Source organism: Phascolarctos cinereus, unplaced genomic scaffold, assembly GCF_003287225.1.
Source record: "Phascolarctos cinereus isolate Bilbo 61053 unplaced genomic scaffold, phaCin_HiC Scaffold_9;HRSCAF=440, whole genome shotgun sequence".
In the NCBI taxonomy this organism is placed as follows: Eukaryota; Metazoa; Chordata; class Mammalia; order Diprotodontia; family Phascolarctidae; genus Phascolarctos; species Phascolarctos cinereus.
Genome location: NW_027556402.1, coordinates 4,025,697 through 4,044,452, shown reverse-complemented (window position 1 = coordinate 4,044,452; position 18,756 = coordinate 4,025,697). Strand labels below are relative to the sequence as shown.

General features: G+C 48.4%; 1 protein-coding gene across 2 annotated transcripts in view; it reads left to right on the top strand.

Annotated features, from left to right (window-relative positions):
* Positions 1 to 255: 255 nt before the first annotated feature.
* Positions 256 to 18,756, top strand: part of PPP2CB (protein phosphatase 2 catalytic subunit beta) — a 34,575-nt gene continuing 16,074 nt past the window's right edge. For both annotated transcript variants that reach the window (XM_021008360.2, XM_078148128.1), the window contains exons 1-2: positions 256 to 437; positions 15,217 to 15,426. In XM_021008360.2, coding sequence (XP_020864019.1) covers positions 336 to 437; positions 15,217 to 15,426 — 312 coding nt within the window. In that variant the 5' untranslated portion in view covers positions 256 to 335. The remainder of the gene's footprint in view (positions 438 to 15,216; positions 15,427 to 18,756) is intronic.

Here is an 18,756-nt window from a genome sequence, read left to right as displayed (position 1 = left end):
CGGTCGCCGTCACCGCCCTCGGCCCCGCCCGTACGCCCCTGGCAGCGGCTGTGCGCGCCGCGGAGGGGGCGGTGGGGCGCGCGCGCGCAGCAGGAGTTGGTGGCCGGCGGACGCGTCCCCGCGTCTCTCCCTCGGGCACGTGTGCGCGCCTGCGCCGTCCCAGCTCGCGCCCCCCCTGAGGGCGGGGCGGGGGCGGGGCCTGCGTGGCGTGGCGGGGCTCGACGGCGGGCGGGACCGGCGCCGGGGCGGGGCGGGGGCGGGGCCAGGGCCCGGGCCCGGCGGGTCCAGCGCGAGCCCCCTCGGCCGCCGCCGCCGCCGCCGCCGCCATCGCCATCATGGAGGACAAGGTCTTCACGAAGGAGCTGGACCAGTGGGTGGAGCAGCTGAACGAGTGCAAGCAGCTGAACGAGAACCAAGTGCGCACGCTCTGCGAGAAGGTGCGGCCTGGGGGGGAAACCGAGGCACGCCGGCCCCCCCCCCAGCCGGCGGGCTCTGGGCCCCTCCCGGACCGAGGGCGAGCTTCCTGCGGCGGGGCGGTGCTCCGGAGGGGCTCGGCGGGCCAAGCCGCATGGAGGCGCCCCTCCCCCCCGCCGCCTGCCTCAGTTTCCTTCCATGTCTAGTGGGGGTCCGGCCAGCCCCGCCCTCCGGGGCCCGCCGCCTCGGTCACTTTGTCCTTTGTATTTTTATCTCGGCCCGGCCCTGCTCGTTGACTCACGAATGCTTGTCGATTGACTAAAGAGCCATTTACGGCCGCCGCCCCTCCCCCCCCGTGCGGGCGGTGACCCCTGACGAGTCGAGGGCGGGGCGGGGTGGCTCCGGTCCCGGGGTGGGGGCGGGGCGCGGGCGCCTCCGCTGAGGTGCCAGGAAGCACCCTGGTACCCAAGAAGGGACCGGGGGAGTCTGATGGGGGGATGCCCAGCCGGCGCCCGGGCAGGCCGCGGGCCCCCCGTCGGCCTCGGCCTCCGGCCCCCAGGGCGGCGGTAGCGGCGCCGATCGCGTTGTCGGAGGGCTCGGCCCAGGTGCGGGGGCCGGCCGGCTCCGGGCTCTGTTGGGCGGCAGAGCCAAGCAGAGTCCGAGGCCCTAAAACGTCCCCCAGGACTAGCTTCTGCAGGCGCAGGAGGTCTCGGTGCCCCCAAAGGTGTCGGGCAGGCGTGAAGGCTGGGTCCTGTACCGAGGTGCTCAGAACAGTGGGCCGAGGCAAGCTTCCCGGAGCGGCTGCTGGCCACGAAATGAGAGACTGGGGGGGAGGGTCTTGGAGAGGACGAATAAAAAGCCCGGTCTGGTGAGAACACGGAGCGTGTGAAGGGAAACAGTTTGAAATTGGCCTGGAAGGGTCGGTGAGAGCTGCCCAGAACGCTCGCCCTCCCTCGTCCGCTCTGATTGCTGACCTCCCTGGCTTCCCAGAAATCCCAGCTCAGGGCCGTGGTCCCCTTGGAAAACAAAGGACAAACTCCAGTCAATCCCGAATCAAACCCCACCTCCTACAGGAAGCCTTCCCTAACCCCTCTTAATTCCAGTGCGTCGGACCGCAGTCATTTCCCATGTATCCGGTATGCAGCTTGCTTTGCAGATACTTGCTGCATGTTGTCGTCCCCCCCCCCCCCCGTTAGATTGTCAGCTTCTGGAGGGTAGACTTTCTTCTCTTTCTGTATCCCCAAGGCCTAGCGCTTGTCCTGGCACCTAGGAGGCGCTTAATACCTGTTTGCTGGATGAATTCTCTTGAGTGCTAGGATCGCGTGTTCATACTTGGGGCACCTCGGAAGGTTTTGACTGCGGTGGGGACGTGATCAGAGAGCCACTGGAGGAACGTTCCTCTTACAGCCATACGCACACCTGGTGTCTCCGGAGCCCCTCGAGTTATCCGTTAGTCTGGAAAAGCCCCGATGCGGGGGACAGCCTAGAGGATCCCTGATCCTCGGTGAGGGTAGGGGCAGTTTAGGGGAGATGAGTTTGAACGCGTCGATGACAGGTCCAGTCTTGCTCCTGGTAGCAGACTGCCTGAAAGAATGGAATGTCCAGGCAGTCGTGTTTTGCAGGTTGATTAGTGGCTGGAGAGGCTGCCCAGGAATCAGGACAAGGCTCGTTTTTGGCTTCCGCTGCCTTTCCTGGGCCTTACCTGCATTGGCAGAGGGAGTTTCCTCCCTCTGCCGATGAAGTGCCAGATTTAATTGTCAGTCTCTGATAATGTGTGTTGGGGGAGGGTGGGGCCTTTGATTTCAATGGGAGAGAAAACTCCAGGTGGGGAAAGTGAGTGCCAGACCCTCTGACTCCAGACTCCATTGTTTTGCCCAGGGGGAGTTATAGTGCTTAGAAAAGGGCAGCTGTAATGGTGGACTAGTAGGCAGCCTTTTTAGCTTGGTGCTTTCTTTCTTGGCAACTTTGATTACTGTTTACTGAAAGGCAGCTATACCTGTAATAGATCAGTGGATTGGGGCAGAGTCAAATACGATATTGCTGGCTCAGTCAGACCTCACCTGAAATTCAAGGAATGATTTATAATGTGACCAACTCACACCATCTCACACCACTTCACACTTTTTCCCCTTTAAGTTTCATCTAATTAGATTTAGCCTAGCGTTTTAGACAATTTGAGATCTTATTGTATCCTGACATTAAGGCATGATGTTAGCTCTCCCAGTCTTGTATCATATGTAGATTTGATAACCTTTCCTTCTGTCTTTCATTCACATCAATGATGTTAAATGTTTGGAGGGTTTTTGGTTTTGGTTTGGTTTTTTTTGCATTGAACCATATTTTAACGATCTCAAAATTCTGGGACCAATTTTTGTTTAAGTTGTTTCCATTTGAAATTACTGATATAAAGACTAAGACTGTCACATAACAATTTGTCCACAAAAGATTTCCTCCTATAGCTTTTACAGCTTATTATAATAATTAGCCAATCTTTTACCCTTAAGTGTAAATGGTCATTTGAGGCGATCAGCTCTCAAACCATTCTCCCAACACTGATCGTGGGGGAGGCCAGCAGCGCACAGAATATTTGTTGAGCTTTTGGGGCAGATTGTGTGACCTTGGCCCCTCTCGTAGCCTTCTAGTTCTCTTCCTTGATGACGCCAGCTGCAGGCGAGCTCCATCTCATACCAGTAACGGCACAACCACCCAGAGGAAGATAATTTGAGAAGCTCTCTGCTCCCACGGCTTGCCTGGGACCATGCCAATGGTGGCAGCATCACTGGGTCTCAGGAGGTTAGGGCCTGGCCGTCTTCCAGCTTCTCACCAGAATTAAAGTCAGTCTGTCCTTCAGGCCAGCAAAATTAGGAGCACTGAGGCCATCCTGACCAGGTGTGCAGCCAGCCTACCAGCTGGCCCTGATTTGGCCTGGGTGGTTCAGGATGACATCCTCGGGGTGTAACTAGAGGCGGCCCATCCATTGGTGGGTCATTCATTCTCTCCATCACCAGCCACATTGCCATGGGGTGGACATCTTTGATGGGATGATGTGACACCTCCAATTTGACAGAATTGACATTACTTTGAGGCCTGCTTACTCTGAACTTGTAGTGCATTTCCGCAGACTTTCTTCAGCTGTGACAGGGCCTGGAGCAGATGTCCTCTTCCTTCCCACCCACGCCATCTGACTTTAGAATATGAGTAGTCATATGGCTGGTTGGTAATACACCAGTTCCACCAGTCTTGTGTCAGACATCTTGGAGAGGTCAACCAGGTGCTTGTCACTTGGGTAAGCTGCTGACAAGAGGAAGTCCAAAGCAGAGGGTACCTTTAGCATTGCCATCCTTCAGGATGACTTCCCCTCCTTTGAATGTGGCTATCTGAGCTTTAGTCAAACATGTTGTCCCTGTTGCAGCCTGAAACTGGCACAAAAGCTCCTACGCCTGGCTGGTGGCTGATCACCTAAGTGCTGACTTCCTTGACTGTTTCTTCCTATACCTCCTAGTCCATTTTGTTAACACCAGCAATCACTTGTTGCACACCCAGGGTGTAGACCAGGAGGGCATGCTCAGGAGTCTGCCCCTTCTTTGAGGTACAACTTATGATCTACCAACATCCACAGCACAGTCAATGGAGATGGGCCTGTAATCATGGTCTTGATAAAGTCCCAGGGTGTTGGGGCATTAATGAGAATCATCTCCTTGTCAATTTTGTTTAAGTTTAGTGATGGTTTTCACCCTCTCATGTTCTGGCCACGAACCCCTTATTAAATGTCAAGCAGAAGTCACTAAACTGCATGCCTTTGACCTATCAGTACCATTACTGGGCCCATCTATACCAAAATGAAATCAAAGAAACAAAAAAGGAGCCTGCACGTACAAAGTGTATATATCTTTACGTCCTTAGACTGCACGTGTAGATGGAGATAGAGAAAGCAGGTCTCTTTTGCTGTAGCAAAGAACTGGAAGCTAAGGGGATGCCCGTCAGCTGGGAAATGGTTGAACAAAATGTGGCATAGAAATGTAATAGAATTTTGTTGTGTTGTAAGGAATGACGAGAAGGACGGCTCACAAGACAATACTGGTACAGAGTCATGCCAGCTGAAGTGAGCAAATCCAGAACATTTATCTAGTAGCAGCCACCTTGCAAAGTCAGACTACTGTAGAGAGACCCAGTGCAGTGACCGACTATGATTGCAGAGATGCGATGATAAAGCATGTGGCTTACCACCTGATGGAGGCAATGGCCTCACGATCCACAGTAGCACAGACAACTTTGGACGTAGCTATTGTGGGGATTTTTGCTTTTGACTCTCTTCTTTTTGATAAAAATTATTTTTTCAAATCAGCAAAAATCTGTCCCCTTCCCCCCACCCAAGAACAAAAGAAAACCAAACCTCTGTTATAAATGTGTTAAGTCAAGCAAAGCGAATTTCCATATTGGCCACATTTTTTAAAAAAGAGTGCGTGTGTCATTCTACACTCCGATAGCCTTTACCTCTCTGTTAGGATGTGGGCAGCCTGTTTTATTATTAACTCTCTGGAATCGTGTTTGAACGTTATAGTGACTAGAATTCCTAAGTCTTTTGAAGTTATATTTCCCATACTCCTGTTGCATACATTGTTCTCCTGGTTCTGGTTCTTTATTCTGCAGCAGTTCATAGGTTTTCCCAGATCTTTCTGAAACCATCTATTTCATTTCTTTACGGCACAATAGTATTCCACCACAGTTTTATACCACGGCCTGTTCAAAAATTCCATGGTTGATGGGCATCCCCTCAGATTCTCAATCTTTGCCACGTCATAAAGAACTGCCATAAATAATTTTTGTACATCGTATCTAGAGCTTATTTTGCTCAGGACTAATCACTTCCTTAATCCGGCTTCCCTTTAATTCCCCTTTCTTCCCTTTCCTCTTCCCAGTTGTTTACCTTTTGAATAAAATGTCTTTGTGTCCTTAATTGTGTGTTGGAAGGCAGTGTCCTTCCCTCTGACTAGTTCAGATGAGAGAAAGGTTCAGGGATCAGCTGCTTCCCTCACCCCCTCCTCTTTGACTTGTATGCCCCGATTATATAAGATCCTCTTCTCCAGCCTTCTTTTCCCTTTCCCCCATGGTATATTCCGCTCTTTCCATTCTACTTTTAAGATCACCAAGATATCACAGAGCCGCTCTTGGCCTCCAAGCTAATTAGGTGACCTCTGGTGATGTTAGGGCTCAGAGGGAACCCATGTACCATCTCATATTCAGATTTCAGCACTTTATCCTTGTTCAGTGCTTAGGATTGTTTGTTTTTCCCTTTCTGTGTTTCTCTTCACTCCTGTGTTTGAACGTCAGCATTTCTGTGCAGCGTGGACTTTCCATCAGGAATTGCTTGCAAGTCCTCAGTTTCATTAGAGGTCCATTTTCCCCTGTAGGCTTATACTCACTTTTGCCGGGTAAGTTATTCTTGGCTGTAAGCTTATATACATTACCTCTGGAGTATCATCTCCCAAGCTCCCTGCTCCATTTTGGTGGTGGCTCCTAAATTGTATGTCATTGACTATGACTCCTTAGTATTTGAATTCTTTCTTTTTGATTACTTAGAGTTTTTTTTCTTTGATGTGGAAGCTCTAGATTTTGGCTGTAAAGTTTCTGGAAGTTTTCTTTTTGGAGTTTCTTTCAGAAGGTGCCTAGTGGATTCTTCCTCTTTCTGCTTTGTCCTGTGACTCTAAGGGATCTGAGCAGTTTTCTTTTTTTTCTTTTTAAAAAAAATTTATATATTTTTAAACAGCAAAAATCAGCCTTCTCTCCCTCCCCCAATGGAGAATGAAATAAAAGTAAAACTTGTGTTACAGAAACAAATTTCCATATTGACCATGTCCAAGAAAATTTTTTTTTCTTCATTCTATGCTCTGAGTCCTTCCTTCACCTCCCAACAAGGTGTTGGACAGCCTGTGATCGTGAGTACTAAGTCTTTCCTAGCTGTTTGTCGCTACCATATTGTTGGGCTAGAATGGCCATATCCCCTATTTTGTGTCTATGCACCTCTCTCTCACTGTGCCAACCTGGGTTAGAAAAATGATTCCCGGGGCAGCTAAGTGGTGTAGTGGATAGAGCACTGGCCTTGAAGTCAGGAGGAACCTGAGTTCAAATCAGGCCTCAGACCAAACACTTGACACTTACTAGCTGTGTGACCCTGGGCAAGTCACTTAACCCCAATTGCCTTTTTAAAGAAAAAGAAAAATGGTTCCCTGTGACCCTTTTTTTTTAAAAATAATTTCTCCGTCAGGATTCAGTCTGATGTGGTTTTTAGACGTGTTTGGAGTAATGGGAGCGAGAGCTTGGTGTACTTCCCACTACTTCACCATCTGGGCTTTGCTGTCTATCCAGATTTCTTTTTTTACTAGGATTTTCTTTTTCTTTTTTCTTAAATGAGGGGGAGAGTGGGAGTGTCCAGGAAGTTTGGGATAGGATAGCTCCCCCCAAAAAAACAAACAAAAGAGGGTCACTAAAGTATTTTTTAAATGTGCAGAAGATAACAAAAAGCTTATACTACAGTAAGAACTATAATAACCGAGACATCTGTGAAAGATACATGTTGTATTACGTATTTTAAAAGAAAATTAAATGATACTTCATAGAGAGTAATAGTTTCAGGTACAGTCCTCTTTTTGTGTTCTCCTTTCAAACTGCCTGTTTTCTTTGGTATTTAAGTTCAGAATTTTAAAAAACACACACATTAAAAAAAAATAAATATTAAATAGCCCTGGACAAAGGACAGATCCCTAGGACATTGCACTCTGTTCTTCATCTTGTCCACAAGAATACTATGAGGGAATTTTGTTAAATGCTCCAACAGGTGAACTCTGGGAATGTGAACGTTTCCCTTTCTGCCTCTCTAATGACCCTGTCAAACAAGAGGGAAAGGTTAGGCTGTTATGACCTACTTAGACCGCCTCTCACTCATCATTCTTTCCTTTTCTAGGTGTTCAGAAACCATCCCTTAAAAACACATGCTCAAATTTTGCCACAAATTTAAGTCAAGCTTATTAGTACACAGTAACAGAATTATACAAGGCTGTCAGTTGTCATAAGCATAGAAAGCAAGCAGCTGGATAACATTAGGTAACTACTGCATCCAGGTGTCCAGCCTAGACTTTTCATTGAAAATCTGAAGCCACCCTTTTCAGTTCTGTAGAAACTGAGGTGATTGGCAGGTCCACAAAGGCTAGAGTGGCCTGCTGTAGCAGAGTGACTGAGCCCCGAGAGGATGTGAAACGGTAACTCGGGCTGAGACACATCTCAGAGTCGGGTGTCTCTCCCTCCTTTGGTCTGAGCTGTGCCTAGCGATAGCCAGTCCTTGCCCTTGGCTACCTAAGCCAGTTGTCTCACCTCTGAGGACTAGGTTCTGATGGCAGCCCTGTCATAGAAGAGTACTTGGCCTTCGGTTTGCTTTCAGCAATGCCTATTGAAATTAAACTAATGGTTAACTTCCTCTTTGGGGAGGGGTGGGGGTCTTTTCTCAAGCTTTGGAGGAGTATGGCTGGGACGGAAGTGGTGTTATTCTGATTCACACTTGAAGAAATGTGGTGTCACACTGAGAGAGAACTGAATTTTGCAATGCTGCTTCTGAAACAAATATAGGAACTACTTATTAATTAGCCAGTGACTCACCCCCCATATCTACTCTATTGTCAGATCTTGTCATTTCTGCCCTATAACATGCTGTGTGTACCTCCTTCTCTCCACTCACAACGTAGCCACCCCCTTAATATAGACCTGGACACCTGCACTAGCCTCCTGCTCCAGCCCATCGTCCAGTCAGCTCCTAAGAGATTTTCCAAAGCCAGGCTCTCACCGTGTCACTCCCCTGCTCACTTAACTCCTGTGGCTGCTGCTTACCACTAGGATCCAAGGAAGATCCTGTGAGTGACCTTAAAGCCCGTCATCTTCCACATCACTTCCCTGGATGGACTCTTACCCAGCCTCAATGACCAGCATGTTGTTTGTCCTTCACACCCAACGTTCTGTCTCCTGATCCCGGGCCTGGAATGGTCTTCTTTTTCAGCCCCACCCCTCCGGCTTTCTGGGCTTCCTTCAAGAGTCAGCTCATGCCCTCCCTTAGTGAAAGGTCTTCCCCACCTTTCTAGTGCCTTCCCCACTCAAATCGCCTCCCATTCACACTCCGTGGGTCTTATGTCTCACCCATTCGAAGGTGAGCTCCTTGAGGATGGGACCATGTTTTTCCCTTAATTTGGCACGGCACAGAGCAGGTACCCAGCGGATGCTTGTTGAGTGACTGACTGAGTGACCAGACTTATTACTGAGCTTTCCTTTTGTATATCTCTCATTCTCTTTCCATTTCCTCCTTCCTTGGAGCTGTGGGCCAAAGATTTGCAGAAACAGCTGCTCTTGGAAAGGGGTTGGGAAGATGTCCACGTCAGGTTTGACTTGTTTGGGTGGTTATTGTTTCTGATCTTTTCTGTGGCGGCAGATATTTGTGCTTCTGTTGCCGAGGCAGGGGAGATATGCATCTCACTGATATTGGTTGCTTTTTAAAAATTGAATTGCCTGCCATGTGGTAGGTGCTGGGAATACAAAACTAAAAACAAACAAACCAAAACCAGTTGGTACCTTCAAGGAGCCTCTACTCTGCTGGGTTGCTACAACGTGTCCGTAGTTATGTGTAGCACAGAGAGAATCTGCAGCGGGAGAGCGCTCTGCTGGGGGTGTGGGCCTTGGAGGAGCCAGAACTTGAGCTGAGCCCTAGAGGAAAGCTGGGATCCTCATGCGGAGGGGAGGAACTCGATCATTCCGTGGGGATCCCACGCGGCTTCTGCAAAGGCACAGAAACAACTCAGAGCCCCGTTGGGCTGGAAGGTCAAGTCTGTGAAAGGGAGAATGATGCAAGGTTTGAGCCGTAGGTGGAGAGGAGCCAGATCACAGGGGCCTTGGAATGCCTGGCTGAGGAGCTTGTGACGGATTCTAGAGGCATTGGTGAGCCAATAAAGATGGTTGAGCAAGGGAGTGACACGCGCCTTTGCTTTGCTTAGACTGTTTTGGCATCTGTGGAGAAAAGATCAAAGAGGGCGATGGGCAGCAGGCAGGCTGTTTAGTCTCATAATGGAGAAAAGAGGTGAGGGAGGTCTGTGGGAGGAGAAGGGCCTGGAGGTGCTGTAATCTAGAGGACTTGGGGTGTCTGTTGTGACATCGAGGGCGACGTGTTTCCAGTGCTAGGATTCATATTTTCGGGCATAATCAGAAAGGATTTGTTATCATTACATAGTCAAAGAGGAACAAAGAAGGATCATGTTACGGACAGAAATCTGCGGGCCGCTTTTTGTCATGACCCGTTTACGAGCATTTATTAGGCACTTACTGTGTCAAAATGACATGGCATCAGTGGTTCATTAAGTGAAATAAAATACATTAAAATTCACTGAAAAGAGTATTTGTTTAGATGCCACTATGCGGACTTGGGTTGATGATCTTTTTCTGCACTCGGAATAATACTGTCTTTTGCTGCAGAGTCAGAGTCATGTTTGTGGCATATCAGCTGGTCCTTGATTTTAGTAATATCTGTATTTTTATGTTGACTTGAGTGAGTCTGTCTTGAAACTGTTTCGGTTTGGGAGGAAAGCATTTTTCTTTAACAATTACTTGTGTAGAAGTTGAAAGTTTCCTGTTTTTATGTTGTAAAATCATGGGACTTTTGAAGCTGCAAATGGAGCCACAAGATCTGGTGTTCATCCTTCCCACTGCCCCTCTGAGCTCCAGAATTCAGTGATTCTTTCATCTTCCCACAGCCATAACAGTGGACACCAGGTCACCTGACCCCCTTTCCTTTATGCTACCACCATGCTTTCTTTCTCACCAGTCTTCATAGTCATGCTTTTTGCAAAGACCTGTTGTTTGTTCTCACTCAAGCTGTGTGATAGAGGAGGGAAAGGAATGGCATGAAAAAGGGCATTCTCTTCCAGTGGCTCAGGATAGGCTTACAGTTCATCCTTCCCCAAAAGAGTAAGGATGAAGAAGATGTGCCTGGCCACCTGTTTGGGAGCCGAAGGACTTTCTCTGCCACTTGCCTTTTTTTCCTAGCAAGGAGGCCTTGAACTTGAGTCTGTTGCCCTGTGCTGAGCATAAGTATAGATGTGCCCCTGGCACAGTCTTCGTGGAGGTCAGCAGCCCTGTAGGCTGGTTCCTGGAGCGTCCTTGATTTGGTCCTCTTGTCTTAAGCTCTCAGTCTCTTCTTTCTCCATTCCAGCTTTTGAAAACTCATTTCCCAGCTTCTCCTAGGCAGCTTTCCATTGGACGGCTGATTAGCTTCTTTCAGGGGCATGGAAAAAAGTGCTTGATTCAGAATCCCAAGGTCTGACTTCCTTTCCACCCTTGGGGAGGGCTGAAGAACGAGGGTGTTGGGGACTGGATGCCTGGCCGAGGGTCCGTTCCACTTTGTCATTCATTCCATGATTCTTGAGATAAGGCAGCTTCCCCATGAGCCTCTGCTCACTCTGAACCTCTTCTCTAAGGTCAGGGTCCCCCTCAAATGGAACCCTTAGTTGGGGTTCAGATTGTATTCAAGGTGGAATGAACCAAGACAGTGATAGCAAAGAACTTGGAACTGACCCTGTAGAAATGTGGGTTGATCCTAACAGTTCCCACGGCCACCACCTTTGTCTTGTGTGTTACTTGTAGAGTGCTCCTCCCCAGTGTCCCTGCTTTTAGTCTCCCCTCTTCCCTGTCCAATCCAGACTTTACAGTCTTGTGACTTACAGGGTTTCTTCATCTGTAAAACGAGCAGGAAGGGGCTTGATTTCAAAGGCCCCTTCCAGCTCAAATTCTAGGATACGGTAATCTAGAGTGCCTCCCATGTTCTTTAGATCCAAGGTCCTAGTGACAGATTTGTGAGATTTGTAGTCGGAAGGGGTCAGTCCACTCATTTTCTAGATTCAGAAGCACATTGATTCCCCCCAGGGTCTAAGCCACTAAATGGCAAGGTGAGATCCAAACGCAGTCTTCTGCCTCTCGCCCTACCCCAGCTTGCTTCTCTGGGTAAGCACATGGCATCGGCAGGCCAGTTCATGAGAGTGGGCCCAAGAAAGGGCTGGGAGATGACAGAGAAGTGAGAGAACTTCAACAGTTTGATATTGCGCCTTTGTGAGAATAACCTTGGCGCTCACACGTCTACCGTACCCTCAGTGAGTGCTGGATGGTAATTTGGATGACTATTTTCAAGGAACATCTTGAAGCTTTACTTTGCTTCGGTAGGTAACCACGCCCAGAGAAACTGGCCCTTTACTGCGCGGTGCGTGCAGCGTTTCCTGCTGGGTTTTGACTTGAGCAGAGAGGTTTTCTGCTGAAAGATCCCTTCGGTGCCCTTTGGGCTGTGTGTGTGTTGGTGCCTTGGTGTGAGGTGGGGCCGGCCGGTATTTGGTCCAGACTTAGGATTTCACTGCTGTGGGAACCTCCAAGAAAGGAAACAGTTGCTTTGCACATTTTAGGCTCTGGGTGGTGCCTAGGGCATTGAGACAGATGTACTTAACCATCCGAGAATGTTAGAGCTGGAAGGAACTTCCGTGGACTGATAGGGAGAGGAATCCCAGCTGTAATACACCTGACCCAGATACTCATCCAGCTTGGAGCCCTCCCAGGAAGGAGGCAGCTTCTTCCATTCTGGGACAGGTCTGCCCCGCTATCCAGGCTACATTTGTAACTTTCCAGGCCTTCTGATACTTGAAGGCAGCTGTCTTGTTCCCTGCACTTCTCTAGGCTAAATATATATAGTTCTTCAGCTGATCCTCATGGCATTGGCTCTAAGCTTTTGGCCTTCCCGTGGAGGCTCTCAGTGCCTTTGCCAGGGCACTCCTCCCTTCAGGGAGTATGACCTTGGCAGAGGCCACCAAACCTTCCGTTTCTCTTCTGGCCTCTCATCTCCTACTCTGGACTCACAGTGAGCAGACACTAAGCCCCCCAGATCTTTTTCCAAAGACCCTGTTGTCTTACTCTGCCCACCTCCCCCTTTTACTAACCAAGTTTGATGAGGCTGTATATTTATCCCTGCTGAATTTCATCTGACCAGATTCAGTGCAGTTTTCCATCTTCTCAGTGGCTTCACGATAACTTTCAGGCTGCCTTAGCTTGCCATCTTGATCCCTGCGGTCTTTGTTAACGGTACACGGGACCAGCCAAGGACAAGTCCCTGGGGCCCTCCCCTGGTGGCTTCTTGACAAGCTAACATTGGACCCTGATTCCATTGTAGGATTATAGAGTCAGTACGTGGTAGGACCTGAACCCAGGTCTTCCTGATGGCAGGCTCAGCTCGCTCTTCATCAGGCCACCCTGCCCAGATGGAAGATTTGTAGAACACTTGATAGACATTATTTCATTTGTTCCTCAGAACCAGCCACTGTGTGAAGTCAGTGGTACTCAAGAGTTGGTAGCTGCATGGTTCAGACAAGGAGGCAGGCAGGCGGAGAGCCTGCTGTGGCTGCTGAGCTGATGTAGGGATTGTCTGGAGACTGCTGGCTGAGACTTCATGGAAAAAGCGTCTCTGGTGCCCTTGTTGTGTGTGCCCAAGAGCTCCCCACGTCCATGGAGCCCTCCCTTGTGACAAGAGAATCAGTTAAGTGAAACAAAAGGCGACTGCCAGAGCCTGCAACATTCTGTACCTGGAGCTTGCCTCCTTCCTGTCTGCCGAGAGCAGGGTCATCTCTTCTGCTCCTGCTCCTTTAGCAAGCATATATAAAGTGCCTGCTGAGAGCATGGCCTCGGCCTAGAGAGGCAGTTGGGGGGAGAGACAAAGGCCTCGTCTGGAGAAGCCGGGAGGTTTACGTGCACACAGATCACGAATATAAAATCATTTCTGAGGGAGAACACGGACAACCAGGGCAACCAAGAAAGGCCTGGCCGGGGGACCCTGGGAGCTGGCAGAGCTTTCCAAGCCTCTTTGTGTCTCCGGAGCCCAGATTGGGCCTTGCGTTAAATCTGAATCCCAAGGGCTCTTAGAGTGGCTTTTATTTACATCTTGTTCTCTTGGTGAGCTTCCTTCAGCATCCTCGGAGTACATTTTAAAAGAAAAAGAAGGAATGTTTTCCTTCCCTGGCAAGATTCTCCTGTGTGATAGTTACATTGGCAGATTTCCTGACTTCAGGGAAGTAGAAAAATACGTTTTAATTTTTCCAGAGCATATTGTTTTATTTTTGGCTTTTAAGTGACCTGAGTTGACTTCGACTAAAATAGAAATGCAGATGTATAATAGAGTTTCTTATCTGACAATGCCGTGTTGGAAGCCTTATCTCAAAGTGAATAAAAACAAGTTGTAGAAAAGTAGATGTTTCTATGAACTTGTCTGAGCTTTGTAAAAGAAAACCTTAGCTGTATGGAACCTTACAGGCCATCTAGTCCTGAAGGACCTGGGGACCTGAGCGTTTTGGGTGTTTTTTTTAAAGATTTTGATAACTGAATTTCAATATAATTTCTTTCCTTTGTAATCCTGTGTATTTTATTTTCTGCTCTTAAACATTCTGAGAAGAGGCCCATAGGCTTCCTCACCTTGCCAGAGAAAACTCCAGTTAAAAATTTTACCCTTGGTCTGATCCCAGCACCTCATTGTTCAGATGGGGCAAAAATGACGGAGCTCACGTTCAAACTCAGGCCCTCTCATTCCAGATACAGTCTGTGACCTTCCCGTTACCAGAGACGGGAATGAGTTTTTCTGGATAGTTGAGGGCATGCTATGCCTTTACACAGAAAACTTCATTTCTTTGAACAGTTTTGGATAGAAGTCTTCAAAATTCTGTTTCATAAATGTGTGTGTGTTCAGTTGCATCAATTGTGTCCGACTCTTTGTGACTCCGTTTGGGGGTTTTCTTAACAGAAATACTGGAATGGTCTGCCATTCCCTTCTCCAGATCGTTTTACAGATGAGGAAACTGAGATAGACAGGGTGAAGTGATTTGCCCAGGGTCAGACAGCTAGTAAGTGCCTAAGGCCAGATTTGAAGTCAGGAAGGTGAGTCTTCCTGACTCCAGGCCCAGGACTCTATGCACTGTGGCACCACCTAGCTGCCCATTATATAAGTAAGTGTTAAGTAAACTGTATTTAAAAAATAAAGAATTATCGTGTGTGTGTCTTTAGTAAAAAGACCCTATTGAATCTTATTTGCTTTTTTTTTTAAATGACTTGGAGTCCTTGTCATGAACATTAATAATAAAGGTGACAGACTCCAGGTGCAGAATGAGATGGACTTCTGCTTAAAGGGAGAACTCTAAGTTGGGGGCCTGCTGAGGGCCCCCTTGTGGGTTTTGTTGGCGTAGGGGGAGGAAATATTCCTTGGGAGGTGTTACTGACTTTGAATTAGACTGTGCATTTACTTAATAAACCATTTTGAATGTGTTACAAAAATTCATTGAATAAAGATGAAAGCCAAGTTAAGGCTCTTGAAATAGAGTGGTAATTAGAATAGAGAGGTGTGGGGTGGCTGCTTTTTGAAGAAGTATTATGGGAATAAAGAGTCTTTCACGCTGTGTGGGTGGGGAGGGGGACGCAAGGTGGGATTAGCAAGCATTTATTAAGTGCTTACTGTGTACCAGGTACCGTGCTGAGCACCAGGGATGCAAAAAGAAGCAACCTCTTTCCTGTCCAGTTTTGTTGTGTTTTGGTACAATCTGTTCCCAGCGCCCCTCTCCCCTACCTCCTGCACCCTAGTCGAGTGTTTGGGGAATCCCCAGATTGTGGGTGGGAGAGGGCCGGTGCTCTTTACGTAAGCTTGCCTCTTCTTGCTCTACGGGATTTTCTTTTGGATGATGCTTTGCATTTTTCTGACAGGCTAAGGAAATCCTCACAAAAGAATCCAACGTACAAGAGGTTCGTTGTCCGGTCACTGTCTGCGGTGATGTCCACGGCCAATTCCACGATCTGATGGAACTCTTTAGAATTGGTGGGAAGTCGCCAGACACAAACTATCTCTTTATGGGTGACTATGTGGACAGAGGCTATTACTCAGTGGAGACTGTGACTCTTCTTGTTTCACTAAAGGTATAGTGTTTCTTATTTCTATGCTAACTAATGAAGGGCATTACATTTTTTCCTCTTATTTTAATTGAATGTTAAATCAAGGAAAATGTTTATATTCAGGGTGGTGTTATATCTTACAGTCCACTCAGTCAGGCAGACCTGCATCCTTGGCATCATTTCGACTCGTCATCCCTTTTATTCATCTCCTGCCTTCAGTCTGTCACCAAGTTCTGTGACTGTTTGGAAGTGCCTACCCCCTCTGTCCCTTTGTGCCCCCACCGTGCCAGTGGGCGCCAGGACCTCCTGACAGCCCCGGAGTGCCTGCTGTGGCATCCTAGTGAATTTCTCCGCTCGTTGATTACCTCCCTTCTGAGCCGTCTTTCTCACCAGCTGCAAGTTGTCATGTTACTCCCTAGCTTAGAAATCTTCACTGATGTCTAGCTCCAGAGAATCCAAACTTGATTGTTCTAGTCTCTTGGAAAGAACATTCAATTAAGAGCCAGAGGGCTTGGGTTCAAATTCTACCTCTGCTTACTCCCTTTGTGACCTTGGGCAAGACACTACTCCTCTGTGGGTTTCACTCTCATCCTCCTTGTTTGAACTCAGTTATTTCTGAGGTCTTCTCAGACTTAAAGTGGGGCCCTTGTCCTATCCTTCAAGACCCTTTATAGGTTGTCCTGAACTTCTCTGTTCGCCCTAATCCTTATTACTGTCCACTCCTTGTCCCTTTCCTCATTCCCACCTCTGGGCCTTTGCTCTGACTGTTGTCCTCCCCTGGACTGCTTGTCCTCCTCTACTGAATCGTCAGATCCATTCAGCCCTTCAAGACAGAGCCAGGCCCAGGGTTTGTGGGACCTAAACAAGATGTGAAAACTATCTCTTTCTCATCATCTCCAACAGAGCATGAGCAGTGACCCCTTCAGAAAAGCAGTTTATTTCAGTAATTGGATAGAGCAGTGAGCACAGAAGCAATATGTCTTTCTATGGAGGGACAACTTTACAACTTCAACCACACTCCTAAGACAGTCTCCGAATCATCTGTTGGGGCATCATGGTGTGTGTGTTTGGGAGATCTTATTTCATTACCTGAATACACTCAATTCAACAAATACTTAGTAAGCACATCACTGCAGCGGAATCATCATCATTTAGCTCCCTGTGAGACAGAGAGTGAATAAATGAATTTAGACACTACAGGTGATTGGGCTTCCACTGCTGCTCGATAAATATGTACGAGCAGGAGATGAAAGGCAAGACCCTCCCTCGTTTTAGTGCCCAGGAGCAGGAAGGGAGAAGCCCTCTACTAAGGGTCTGCTGTGTGCCAGGCGCTGTGCCAAGCTCTTTACAAATGTTATCTCAGCTGGGCCTCCCAACAACCTTGCAAGGTAGGTGTTGCTATTATGACCCTCTCCTTACAGTTGAGGAAACTGAGGCAGGCAGGGTCACCCCACCAGTAAGGGTTCCTTACTGTCCTTACTGAGATGCTCCTGTATGTCATGGCTAGTCTGTTGGAGGCACCTTGGTTATTCTGCAGGCAGGGGCGTGGAGAGAGCCTGGTCCACAGGGCTTCCATGGCTAGCCAGAGAGCCTTGTGCTAATGCGTGTGCGTGCGCTCTCTCTCTCTCTCTCTCTCTCTCTCTCTCTCTCTCTCTCTCTCTCTCTCTCTCTTTCTCTTTCTTTCTTACTGTCTCTATCTCTCTCCTCCCTCAAAAGCTATTTCTAACCCACATTTATAATAATTGTAAAACAAAGGAAGGAGAAATTCTACAGCATTTCAAAAAAGCACAAAAATCTCCAGTTCTCAATTTTACAATATTTTAACAAAAGCAGAATGAGAGGGTCCTGACAGTTACAATCAGAGGAAAAGCCTGGTTGTGCTTCATATTTGGGGAACACGTATAGGAATCCCTTTGGGAACATCTGATGGGTGATGCTGGTCCTTCTGGAGATCCAGGCCCATCGTTCTGACCCTCTCCCCCCTTCCGTCCTTAGGAGACCTCAGACAGGGTAAGGGCCCAGCTGCCCTTGGTGCTTTGAGAGCATAGCCCGGGGCCCCTCGCTCACTCTGGAATTTCCATTTGTGCCCCTGCTCCCACCAAGAGCCCTAGAGGGGATCCAGGCCAGCCCCCTCGTCTTCCAGAGGACCAGGGCGTCTAGTCAGGCAGAACACTTGACTCTAGTTGGTTCCACATAAAGAGGCAGGTCGGGGTGTTTTACTTTAGTAAAGCAGATGCAGTGAAAACAGCAAGTAAAACGACCCTCCTTCTCATTGTCAACATGATAAACCAAGTGGAGATGGGGCTGAGGCCTTGTCTTGGTGGTGGGAACAGCCAGGCAAGGGTGTATTCTAGAAATGGGCCTTGTAGTCCCTGGGAAGGCTGTCTGGGGTGAGGGTGGTCCAGTTAATGGGTATCCAAGACTTAAAAGTGGCTTTTTTTCTCCTGGTCAGTGGCCAGCGGCTTGTCTGATCACTTTCACTGTAGCGATGGCCATCTTTGTGAGTTTTCTACCGAGGGTTCCAGGAGAGCGCTGCCTTTGGCCTGAAGTTACTCTCATCCAAAGAGGGCACTTCCTGTCCCTCGTCCAGCCGAGCAGATCTTACCATGTTCCCTGGAATGAATCACCAAAACGAGACAAAGTAAAGCTGGCCACAGCATTGGCCATTGCCTGGGGTGCATGGCTGCCTGGCCCATTGGGTTTCTGGAGCCTGGAGCTCCACGTGTCTTGCAGCCTGTGGCCGCAGTAGGCAATGGGTAGTTAGTTTCCCACTGACTCGTCTTTCTCACCCATATGTATTGTTTGTGTTCATTCAACTGATGGCGCTGTCATGTCTATGCATGTAGCCCATGGGACCCAAATGGTGGCCACTTCCTTTCAAGGCCCCACGTGGCTGGGATTGAATGCCAGTGTCCCTGTCCCATCGCCTTGCTTTGCTGCAGGGTCTTCAGAGGGTCTAATTTCCAAGCACAGCCACTCTTTTTGCTCCATAGGTCATTGTTCTAATTTGGCTTCTTGCTTAAGAACCTGTGATTTCCTGGGGCCTTCTCATCTTCCTTTCTTTTAGGTTCTCAGATATGACAGCTAGAACCGACTGCACTCTGGCACAGTTGGTTAAACATTAAAGTCAGCGCCGTGATTCAGACTGGATCACGTGGGCTAGCAAAATTCTCCCCACTAAAAATGAACTCTTTGTTGCCTTTTCAAAAAATCCAAGATCCAGGGCAGCTAGGTGGTGCAGTGGATAGAGCACCGGCCCTGAATTCAGAAGGACCTGAGTTCAAATGTGGCCTCAGACACCTAACGCTTACTAGCTGTGTGACCCTGGGCAAGTCACTTAACCCCATTGCTTAG